This window comes from Athene cunicularia (genome assembly GCF_003259725.1).
Source record: "Athene cunicularia isolate RWA chromosome 27 unlocalized genomic scaffold, athCun1 chr27_part1, whole genome shotgun sequence".
NCBI classification, from domain to species: domain Eukaryota; kingdom Metazoa; phylum Chordata; class Aves; order Strigiformes; family Strigidae; genus Athene; species Athene cunicularia.
This window is the reverse complement of record NW_020799138.1, coordinates 4,389,127-4,400,643: the sequence shown is the minus strand read 5'-3', so window position 1 is coordinate 4,400,643 and position 11,517 is coordinate 4,389,127. Positions and strand designations below refer to the sequence as shown.

General features: G+C 51.4%; 2 protein-coding genes across 2 annotated transcripts in view; both read right to left on the bottom strand.

The window, feature by feature from the left end:
* On the bottom strand, positions 1-4,818 carry CD79B (CD79b molecule). Its single transcript, XM_026864711.1, has 6 exons — positions 4,752-4,818; positions 2,628-2,669; positions 1,463-1,774; positions 814-932; positions 472-513; positions 1-99 (listed from the first exon to the last, which is right to left on the bottom strand). Exons 1-6 carry the CDS (start codon positions 4,816-4,818, stop codon positions 1-3), a joined length of 681 nt encoding a protein of 226 aa, XP_026720512.1.
* A 4,139-nt stretch (positions 4,819-8,957) lies between these two features.
* The window catches only part of SCN4A (sodium voltage-gated channel alpha subunit 4), a 33,009-nt gene continuing 30,449 nt past the window's right edge, over positions 8,958-11,517 (bottom strand). Inside the window, 2 exon segments of the mRNA XM_026864620.1 lie at positions 8,958-10,279; positions 10,756-11,026. Coding sequence (XP_026720421.1) covers positions 9,087-10,279; positions 10,756-11,026 — 1,464 coding nt within the window. The 3' untranslated portion in view covers positions 8,958-9,086.

The window sequence follows — 11,517 nt, the reverse complement described above, 5'->3', positions numbered from 1 at the left end:
TCACTCTTCACCTGGGTGCTCCCCAACTGTCCACTTGGCCTTCACATCCCGGAAAGGAGTGATGTCCTCATAGGTGGCCATCTGCTCCACCTCCAGGCCCTGCACCAGGAAGAAGGAGGTTGAGATACATGAGGGGGACCATGGTTCCATCCACAGTGGGTCTATCTGCAGTGGGGTTCCATCCCCTTAGGACCCTCCAAGGGGGACCTATCTCCAGGCTATTCCCCTAGAGACCAGGGCAGCTTCTGAGAGGGGAGAGGATGGAGATAGGGAGCTAGATGTGCTCAGAGCTTGGCTTGGTTTATGAGCAGCTCTTTCCGGCTGTTGTGCAATGGGCACTTGAAAGGAAGATGCCCTGATGCACCCTGCAAGGGTTGGTGCTCCCTAGCAGACACCCAGCAAGGGCACAACTGGCTATTTCAAGACTCAGGTTGATACTACAGAGGTACTTTATAATTATTGCAGCATTACCTCATAGGTGTGGTCCTCCTCTGGGCTTTCCTTGCCTTCACCCTATGGAGAGGAGAGTCACAGGTTGTCAGCATCCACCAGGATCCCCCTTCCCCTGTCCCCAGCTTTGTTCCCCCAAGCCAGGTCCCACCACTTCCACAGGCAAATCCGCAGAGGCCCACACACTAGTTTAGGTGCTTATTTTGCCACTTCAGCTGGACATGCTCCCATGCAACAGCCCCAAACCCAGTGCCTGCCCATCCCCATCCCTGGAAGTGACCTGCCCAGGATGTAGGACACTGCTGTGAGCACGGCAACAGTGAAGCTGGGGACATCCCCACTGCTGGAGACACTATCACTTACTTTATCTAATAAGAGGAGCATGGGGACACTGATGAAGATGACAAGCAGGATGGACTGGATGATGATGATGGCATCTTTCAGGGTGTTCCTGCTCTGGACCTGCTGGATGTTACTGTGACCTGGGGGCAGAAGCACAGGAAGGGCCCCATGTCCCACCTCTGTGCCAGGCTCCTGGGGAATGGGGATGAGCTTGGCATAGGCAGAGGTTTGTGTGTCAGCGGGAGCAGAAGAGGGGTTACCAGGGTGACATGCCCTCCCCCTTGGGAGAGACCAGAGAATTGCAAACTGTCCCTGGGTTTGGCATCAGGGACCAGCTCTGGGATGAGACACCTTGGGCAGGACCCATCACTAACCAGGATCAGGAAAAATCTGATTTATTAGGGAATGAAGTCCCTGGGATATATTTCTGAGAGATGGACATAGCAAGGCAAACTGGGAAAGGTTGTCCTGCTGCTTGGTGTCTGACAAGAAGCAAAGAAACCTCTGAAGTGCCAGGAGCATCTACAGTTGTATCTGAAGGGGTCTCACCAGTATGGGGAGAGGTGGGTGCACAAGAGCATGATGTGGCATTCATGTGGAGGGGGAAAGGGTGAGGGAAGGAAAAAGAGCATCTGCTCGGGTACATGGAGGATGAGGAGCTCCCACTCACCCATGACTCTGAGCTCTGTCCCGCACAAGTGCGGCCGCTTCTTCTCTGACGTGAGGTTCTTGCTGTCACACACGTAGATGCCGTTGTCGTCGTAGGTGATCCTGAAGATGGTGAAGTTGATGAATTTGTCTTTCCTCTCGATGCTGTAGCGGGAGGTGTTCTGATCCAGCTCGTAGAGGTCATCACTGTCCTCCGCTGCTTTGTACCATTGCATCTTCTGGGGCTCCCTGGAGTAGCAGATGAAGTGGACGGGCATGTTCTTCTTGGCCTCCACGTAGCGTGGCTGTTGCAGCACCATGGGGCACTCGGTGCCTGCCAGGGGACAAAGGTGGTCATGGCAAGCAAGGACCCAACACCCAGTAAGCATCAGAAAAATAGTCATTCCCATGAGACCCCCCAGCATGTCCCAAATAAAGAGCTTTCAATTCTCATGGATTATACTGATTTTGAGCATCCAGCTTTGTTTTGGTGAATCACCACTGTCTGGGGGTAGAAATCAGAGACTTTTGTTGAAAACATGCTTTTAATGAAAACTCCAATTTTCTATGAAAACTCTGATTTTCTATGAGAATAGCTTCCCACTGCTGTTCCCACTCCTCTGTACGTGTGTACGTCTTGTTAGTCTCAGCTTCAAAATTACAGCCTGTGCTGGCACACACCAGCCCTCACTAGGACAGACCCATCTCCCCAGCTGGCTTCTCTCATGCTTCCACATTTTTTGCATTTTGTATTTTGTATTTTTGCCTGTGTTTTGGTGCCAGAGCTGGTGAGTTTGAGGGCTTGTTTGGGTTGCAGAGTTTATGCTTAATACCCTGTGGGTGGGAATGGCACCAGTGCTGTGTGCATGAGCCCAGTGCCTGGCCCCAAGGCACGGCTTGTTCATGCAATGTGCTCTGCAGACACAGAGGAAAAATGTGTGTGTGCTTAGGAAAGACAAAACAGATCCGGCTTTGCAGAGAGAGACCAAGGTGCAGGTCTGGGGAAATGTCGTGGAGGAGGCCACAGCCTTGGAATTGCCTTTGTGATGGAGAAGGCCTGTAGGTGATGGGACATCTCCAGCTCTGCAGGGAACCGGCACCTTCGTGTCATAGCCAGTGGGGACGGGAGGGACCCCAGGGATGCAGGTAGGGAAAGAGCCCAAAGAGTCCGGTGGGTCTGAGATTACCTGTGCTGTTCGTGGTGCTGTTCTTGTCTGCTGAGATCCCACCTGCAAGACAGGAGAAGGACCCTGAGGTGGTGGCCAAGAGCCCACGTAGGACAAGCCCATGTAGGATGTGCCATGTGGGATGGCACGTAGCGTGGGTCCTTCGTGCCCACTCCATGTGGGATGGAGTGCTTGGGAGCATCAGCCAGAGCCCCACTCCGAGGATGTGGGGCAGCACAGATTTGGGTGCAAACCCTTCTATTTCTATCCCATCTCCTGAATCTTCTCTCACTAAGCTGCTTTCTGGATGGCATCCCAGTGAAACCTGCCCTCGCTATTAATATCCCCCTAGGCTGGCACCTCTCAGAAGGGCTCCAGACAGACTCGTGCCTCTTTATTTACACTTTCCATTTTCTGAATCAAACAGAAACACTATCCCTGCTGGGGCTTCCCTGGGCATGGAGCCCTGTGATGGCCAGGGGGGTTCTCAGACCCCGGGACCATGCAGGCCCCAGGACAAGGTCTGGATGGAGCCATGGGACCTGCAATGCAGTGCAGGAAGTGGGGTGAGGTGGGGACCCACCAGCACCCATGGGTGCCCCTGCCCACAGCTCCAGTGCCCCTGTGCCTCAGTTCCTCTTGCTGCAGCTGGGCAGGAAGCACCAGCCCTGTTTACTGCACCGCTTCAGTGCCCAGCTCCATCCGCTTGACGAATAATCGCCAAACCCTGTGGTGGGGAAGCTGACATGGAGGTGGGGGCTGCACCACCTCCTAGAACACTGGGGCAGCTGCAAAACTCCCCACAGAAAAGGAGGAATAATAATGATAATGATGATGATGATAATAATAATAATAATAATAATAATAATAATAATAATAATAATAATAATGATGATGATGAAAGTTCAATTCCTTAGGCAGATCTTTGTCCTGAGCCTTGCTGCCCTGCTGCAGACATTCCTGCCCCGAGCAGCAGCCTGGCAGGGACCTCTTGGCTCAGCTGTGCACTCCTCTCCCTGCCCCAGACACTCTTCTAGGTCCATGCTGCCCTGTTCAGCTCCAGAACCTACATCTCTGCAGGCAAACTCTCCTCTCCAGCCTCATTTCATTTTTTTCTGAGATGGGGAGAGGTGTCTTGTCCGTGCTGTGCACTGGGTACGTGTCCCTGCTGCCTGTGATCCTGCTGGACAGCCAGGACACAGAACACAAGGCTTTTCTCTCCATGTTTTGTTGGTGTTTCTAAATGAAGACCAGGCTGGTCCCTCACCCTGAAAGTCCTCACACCCCTTAAAGCCAAGATTTCCATTGCAACCATGGGTGGGCTGAGCTTCCCCTCTCCTCCCTCAAAGCCACCAGGAGAGCCAGGATGAAACCCTGTGACCTCAAATCTCTGCTGAACTTGAGTGGCCACCCAACGGAAACCCTTTAAATGCCCTTTCTCCTGAGGGCACAGGTTTCCTCAGCTAATGGTGGGATCTGCTGCAGGTTTTTCTGGGTGTCCCTGCACCAAGAGGTGTTGGAAGGGGAGAGGAGCTGTGTCCTGAGTTCAGCTGTTGCTTCCCCATGGGGATGCAAAGGGGAACAGCACAGGGATGTTCACACAGGGCCCACAAATCACCACCAAAAGCCTTTTTCCTGTCATTTCTCCCCTGCTCCCAGGCAGCAAACCCCATGGAGCAAAGGGACGTGTCTTGGCCACGGCCTCAGCAATGTGCTGACCCTATCCTCAGGGCTCTGAGAGCAATAAATGATAAAACCCCCCAAACAATCCTTTCCTGCCACCTGCAACCACAGCTGGACATGCTGTGCACCCGCTTGGCATGGGGCTCCTGCCAAAACCAGCCAGCCAGCCAAGGAATTGTCTCACCTCTGCCCCTCCCTGCACCCCAAGGGCAAGCAAAACCCAAAACCCGAGGCAGGCGTCGAACCCCAAGCCCCTGTGGGTCCTCCCTGGCTCTGTTGTGCCTGGGGCTGGCTTCCTGCACAAAGCAGCATTGAGACTGGAGATTGCAGTTTAAAACTAATCCATTTAAAGCCAGACCTGGGTGAAGTCCCTCACTGCGGTGAGCAAGGGATGCATGCTGGCACATCGCCTGGGTGCGTGTTGCTTTGCTCTGAAATGCCAAGCCTGTGTTTGACACCTACCTGTAACCAGGGCCATCAGCCAGAGTTTCACCAGGAGCCCCCAGAGTCTTGTGCAAAGATCAGCCATCTTTCACTGCAAAGGGCTGGGAAAAATCCAGTCTTTGGCCTTTGCTTCTGTAAAACACAGCAGTTGCTCCAACCGGCTTGGCCTCTGTACCTAAAAATGGCAAAGCTGCTGCTACACAAGACGGCCCCTTTCCTGCTCATGTAAATCCTCCCCAGTGGGGATTTTCCCCTCAGAGCTGGTTTTGAATGCAGCGCAGACGCTGGGGCGGTTGGTGCCTGCGCCCTGGGCACTGTCCAACCTCGTGTTTCCAGGCTGTGCTGGTCATGGTGCTGTTATTTGATGGAGGTGACCACAACTGGTGTGGGTCTGCACAAGAACTGGACATGAGCCCATCGGCAAAGCACTCAGCAATGTAAAACCTGACCTGAGCACAGGGGATGTGTCCAGGGGTGGGATGGAACCACCCACACTGCCACATCCCTGGGGGAGTAGAGGATGGGGCCCCCAGGGTCATACCCCAGCTCCACAGGAGTGTGGGCAGATTCCCCCCAGTTTAGCTCTGCAGGGGATGGTCAGGGGCTGATTCTGGCTGAGTTGCAAGAGCAGGAACGCTGTGGGAAGAGATGTTTGTGGGGTTTCTCCTTCACCTTGCTCATTGTGAGGTGCAGTGGGATTGATCCCGCAGCTCCTGTCCCCAGCATCCCAGAGGGTCCCTGCAGCTGCCCTTCTAGGGAAGGGTCAAATCTAGTAGAGAAGATAGATGGCCAAAACAAGGTCTCACCTCCCTTGGTGCCAGGCATGCCAGCTCCTTCACCCTCTGTTTGACATGACCAAGACTCTCCTCTATGAGTCTTTTGGAGACAATGATTCCCTGGGGAAGCATAACACGGCACAGCATGGTGAGCTCTGTCCCCCTTTGCTCTGATGCAGAAATATGGTTTCCCTCCATGCCGTGCCCTCCGGCTGCTGCGTGTTACCCACTGAATGCAAGCACTGAACTGTAACTCCATGTGAAAAACACCTTTGGGTACTTTTGCCAGCAGTGTTGGTCCCCAGTGTCTCTGCCTGGGGCCTCCCCAGCCTTTACCTTCTGCAGGTTTGGAGTTTTTTTTTGCCGGTTCTGAGCATCCGGTGGCTGCAGGGAACCGGCCTGAGCTTCATCTTGTATGTGAGGGGACATGAAGCAAGAAATAAAGGTTTTCAGAGAAAGACTGTCACCAGGGGGGAAAGAGATGATGGGAGAGGTGCCTTCTCCTGGTAGAGCAGACAGGTAGTGCCATGCACGGTGCTGTACGTTAGGGCTGTGCTGCTGAGTCCCTGCTGCCATCTCCTCTGGTCTTGCTGGAAAAGCACAGCCTGGCTGTGACATCCTGGGGATGCCCATGTGCTCGGCAGGCACTGGAGGGATTTTTATCACCCCCTGGAGTTGAAGATTGGAGCTGTGATGAGCGAGGCAGGGATACTGGAGGTGCCTGGGAAAGCCCCATAAGGCAAAACCAGGAGCAGGGCACAAACTACAGAGTGTTCACAGTGACGGTGGCCAAATTACCCCTCTGTGCTGCCTGCAGGCTCCCAGACAGACACAGACCTGCTCCAGAGGGGCTCGATCTCCCCTTAAAGTCCCTTGTGCTTGCAGTACTTGGTGGCATGGGATGTAAGGAGACCTGATGGTCTCATGGAGAGGGTCCCATGTCCCCATGTCTCTCCCCTGGGCCACCCTGGGTCCCCAGCCCGCAGCACATGGCCAGACCATGATCTGTGGGCAGAGCAGAGCCCCTGACAGGCTGCTCATTCTTCCCTGGCCCATTCCTATTCATCAGGGCTTGGGTTTCACTGCTGTCTTTTCCCTTGCTGTGGGAGGACAGGGATGGTGGGTTGTGACACCTCCTCCCTCCAGCCTGCATGGTACCATGATGCTCTCAACTTGAATTACACCAGCGCTGGGACAAGCTGTTCCAGAGAGAGTGAAAACACAATGGCAAGGCTGTGCTGTGGCCCTTGGGGACATCAGCAGGTCCCGGAGGCGGCTCCTCCTCCAGCCACACATTGACGCAGAAACCTCCTTTGCCCACCGCTGCCCTCTCCCCATGATGCTGAACTGCTCTCATGTGACCGATGGGGCAGGTTTGGCCCCACAGACTCTGGCATGGGGCAGCTTGGGGGTCTGCACCTCCTCCAGGCCCACCTCTCTCTTTGGTTGAACCTGCAGCAGCATCTCCTATAGCTCCTAGAGCCAGGGCTCACTGCTGTGAGGCACCAAGGACTCCAGGGAACTTGTTCATGAGCAGAGCAGAGGCTCTGGGCTCTAGACTGGGTTGGAGGTGCCAGGGGGAGGAAACCCAGAGGGTCTTTTGCGCAGGATGGGAACACCAGGTCTTGCTCAGGATGGCAGGTCCAGCCAAGGACATGAACAGGGGCTCCCCATATCTGCCCTGGAGCAAGGGGAGGGGGCATTTACATCTCTCAGGGGCAGGGAAAACATTTTTTTCCTCAAACACACACCAACGCATTTGATATCATAATAATAGATCATTTACAGTTGTTTATTTTAAGAAATGTACAAAGAAAAATGGCTTTAGCTCACACAAATCTTGCTCTTTGGCATTTTTCCCATAACTGACGACACATACTTACAAGCAGCATTGATTGTGAATCACAATCTGGGCTGGAAACTACAGCGCCGTTGATGCTTCCCACACAAACGCCATGTAAAGCAGCTCAGGGTCCTGTTCCAGGGAGCATCACCCTACGCAACACGGAAACGAAAGCGCAACGCTACGGGATGAGCAGAGCAACCCTGGCTCTGCCACCTGGCCGACAGCACGTGGATGCAAGCAAGCTCAGCACCGCTCCTGGCCAGCCTGAACGTGGGGCATCCGTAACAGCTCAGCGCCAAAATCAGCCCAAGAAAAAGAAAAAATATAATAATAATAATAATAATACAAAAAGACAGACCATTTGGCTTCAAGAAGCAGCCCTTGTTTTAACTGGAAGACATTTTGGTTCATGTTTGTTTTGATCTCATGAGGTTTTTTTCCCTTTTGAAGGCAGAAGATGGTCCAGAGATGAACCTGGGGCCTTTTATACTTTTGTCTTGATTTACTTTCCTTTTCCCCACCTGTGTAAAGAGCAGCTAAACCCTTCCTGCCCTGGGAAAATGCTCCTCTGCTGTGAGGCTTCCTGGTGAGGACCTGCCTGGCCCCATCAGCTCTGCAGAGACCCCAACACGTGCCACCGGGTCCTCTCCAGAGACCCAGCCAAGGGAAGGAAAATTTGCCCAAGTATTTTGGGATTTACACCCCGGTGGGAGCATTCAGGCTCCTGGTGCTCAGTGGCCAGTGGGATTTAAGGGACGCCGCTGAGGCAGCTCATTGCAAGGACCGTTCAGACACCTGCTTGGATCCCCGGGGATGTGTCTCGTTAATTAACGCTAACCAAGAGCACTCCAGCGGGACATTTCCTCTTGCTACGGGGCTTGAAGAAACCCTAGAGGGTTTTGTTACAGGGACTGGGGATTCTTGGATGAGGTTTTCCAAACCCTACCTTTGTCCATTGCTTTCCTGAAACAAAATCGGGATGAAACAGGAAAACAGAGAAGAAACATAACTATAAATACTGTTTACATTCATACTGCGGAGACCTGAATGATTTATGATTTCAATACATATTCAGAGACCTTTAAAACCTGATATTTAACCCTGAGAACATATCTGCAGATCCTTTGTTTTGGCTATGCAAACAAATCTTTAAGACATAATTGCACTTTCTTTGTATATAACAAAAAAATAATCCATAAATCTTATTCAAATATTCAAAAGAAAGGTGCTAATTTAAGACATTGGAGATTTTTGTTCACAAAACCTTGTCTTTTCTGTAATTACTCTTAATATTATTTCACTTGGCTCATCTTTCACTGGCTACTTGGCTGCACTCTGGAAGAATAATATACAAGAAAATCTCTTAATTGTGAAATAACATTAATAAATAATTACTTTAAGTAAAAGGACAGCCATACTCCTTTGTTAATGTCTGAAAAATATCGTTACCATGACGAGATCATTTCAAAACTAAAATGTTTCTCTTTCACCAACAACAGATTTCACATTTAATTCTCATAAGAAAAATAATTATTAAACTCTTTGCAAGTGCAGTGAGCTGTAAAAACCAGGATCAGTAAGAGATCCTGCTTCAGAAGTTAAGGTGTCTACTTGAAATATCTGAAATTAGCTCAGTGTCTAAGATCCACTGATCTGTAGATGGAAGAGCTCTGAAAAGCAGGTACAAATGAAGTCTTTTCAGGCTGGGCAAGAGATGGAAGCCTCTTTCTGTTATACCAGCGACTCTTTCACAACGCGTTCCTTATCCCATGCTTTTGCTTCTCCAGGAGCATCTTGTGTTTCTGAGCTGGGAACGGGTGCAAGATCAAAGGCAGGGGCTGTCTCCACATCTGTCCCACTGTTCCCATACATCTCGTTCATTTTGGTGGCGATCAGACCTTCCTTCTCAGGTGCGTCCTCCCTCAGGGCATCTTCATCCTTACTGTGCCTGTACATGTAGGAGGCCTGCTTCACCGAGCGCCTCAGGAGGTACCTCCGGAAAGCCCTCTGGATTTTTGTAGCACAGACTTCCTCGTGTTTCCTTTTCAGAGTGGTGGTTATGGGTTCATAGGAAACCTTTGAGGGGTTTGCAGCCATGAACTTCTCCTCCATGGTGGCCTTCAAGGCATCCATTTCTCCTGAGTCTCCCAGCACTTCCTTAGTCAGGGCAAAGAGGATATCCAGACAGTGGATTTTGTCACCAGCAACCATTGGTAGATCCATGGTGATTAGCTTGATCTTGTTTGGCTTGGGAATTTTGAGTGGCTCCTGTAAGGTGTCTACAAAGTCAGACAAAGTGCTGTATGCAATGAACTGCGTGGCATCCGGGTCAAACTTCTCCCAGATTTCATAAAACATTTCAAAATCATCTTCACAGAGGGGTTCGCTGCTCTCCTCCGTGGCCACACTGAAGTTCTCCAGGATGATGGCGATGTACATGTTCACCACAATGAGAAAGGAAATGATGATGTAGCTGCAGAAGAAGAAGATGCCGATGGATGGATTGCCACAGTCCCCTTTTACTGAACTGCCAGGGTTTTCCAGGTGGGGGTCACAGTCAGGGGGACCGCTGTTCAGGATCGGGCTGAGGAGGCCATCCCATCCAGCCGATGTGGTGATCTGGAAGAGGCAAATGATGCTGTTCCCAAAAGTTTCAAAGTTGAACATGTCATCGATCCCCGCCTCCTTCTTCACATAGGCGAAGTTGGACATCCCAAAGATGGAGTAGATGAACATGACGAGGAAAAGCAAAAGACCAATGTTGAACAGGGCGGGCAGGGACATCATCAGAGCAAAGAGGAGAGTTCGGATGCCTTTTGCCCCTCGGATCAGCCGGAGGACACGGCCAATCCTTGCCAGCCTGATGACCCTGAAGAGGGTGGGTGATACGAAGTACTTCTCTATGATATCTGAGAGGACGATACCTGTGAAGGGATGAAGAAGAGGTGAGTTCGCCTTGCTCTGCAGCCAATGCAAGGAGGTGAGGTGGAGCTATTCTGCTCCATCTGACAGAGTTGGGCAGATACAGGGAGATGAGGCCACCCCTGATGGTTCACAGCTCTCTGCTCCTTTGGTGGCAAAGGGAACATATTAAAAATGTCTCAGCACAGACCCAAAGGTTAAATTCTAGCTGCTCTGTTTCCGCGGTGCAGCCATGCAACATGGAGACAAGGGGAACCTAACACCAAGGAGGAGTGAGACACATCCCCAGCCCCTCATCCAGCCTGGTGGCATGAAGTGACCTCACATCTGTCTTGTCATAGGGTCCTGTTGGCTTGGCCCTGCTCATAGGGTGGAGGGTCACCAGTGACAGCTTGGTGGCTGTGGATCGACTAGATCATTTCCACTCTTCATTATCCAGTGGGACCCCTGAGGAACTGGTGGGACCAACAGGACTCACCTAAGATGGAGAGGATAACCACCACAAAGTCAAAGATGTTCCAGCCAATAGTGAAGTAGTAGTAACGCAAGGCGAACATTTTGAGTACACACTCTCCAGTGAAGATGACGATGAAGACCAGGTTTATCTTGTAGAGGACAGATGTTTTGAGTTCACTTTGATCATCTGTTTCGACCATCATGGTCACCATGTTAAGACAGATCAGGATCATGATGGTTATGTCAAACACTTGCTTGGTAACAAAGTCAAACACCATCCCTTGAAACTTGTTCTGCCGTAAGGACCACGTGAGTGATGATGGAGAACCAGAGGTGAGGTGGGAACACAGGACAGACACACATAAAACAAAAGACACAACAGAAAGTGAAGGAACTGTATTTAAAACAGTGTAGGAAACCTCAGGGTTGTGGCCAGTTCACAGGTCTCATGGCCCCAAAAGCTATGGGAGAAGGATACCTTGCAGGATGAAGCCCATTTGGTAACACCAAGGTCAGGAGGTGTGGGCTCAGGGGACAGTTGCTTTCTACTTATATCTGCAGCTAATGCACCAGGGCAAAAATATACACATGGAAAAGGCCTTACTTGAGCAGGGCATTCAAAACTAATCCCAAGTCACAACTGTGTATATACTGGCTGAACCAGTGTCCCTTCTAGGAGTACTGAAAGCTGAGCTTTCCCCAAGTCTAACTCCCTTCTAGAGAGGAGCTGGGAGCTGAGCTAGAAGACCCAAATTCCTGCAAAAGGGACCCCCCCCCCCCCCCC

What these genes read in the sequence shown, in the direction of transcription:
- CD79B (XM_026864711.1), bottom strand. Translation starts at nt 4,818, where the DNA reads ATGGCTGATCTTTGCACAAGACTCTGGGGGCTCCTGGTGAAACTCTGG. An exon ending in GACAGAGCTCAGAGTCATGG is followed by an intron (nt 933 to 1,462) that starts GTGAGTGGGAGC and finishes TTCTGCCCCCAG; the next exon opens with GTCACAGTAACATCCAGCAG. An exon ending in AGGAGGACCACACCTATGAG is followed by an intron (nt 100 to 471) that starts GTAATGCTGCAA and finishes TTCCTGGTGCAG; the next exon opens with GGCCTGGAGGTGGAGCAGAT.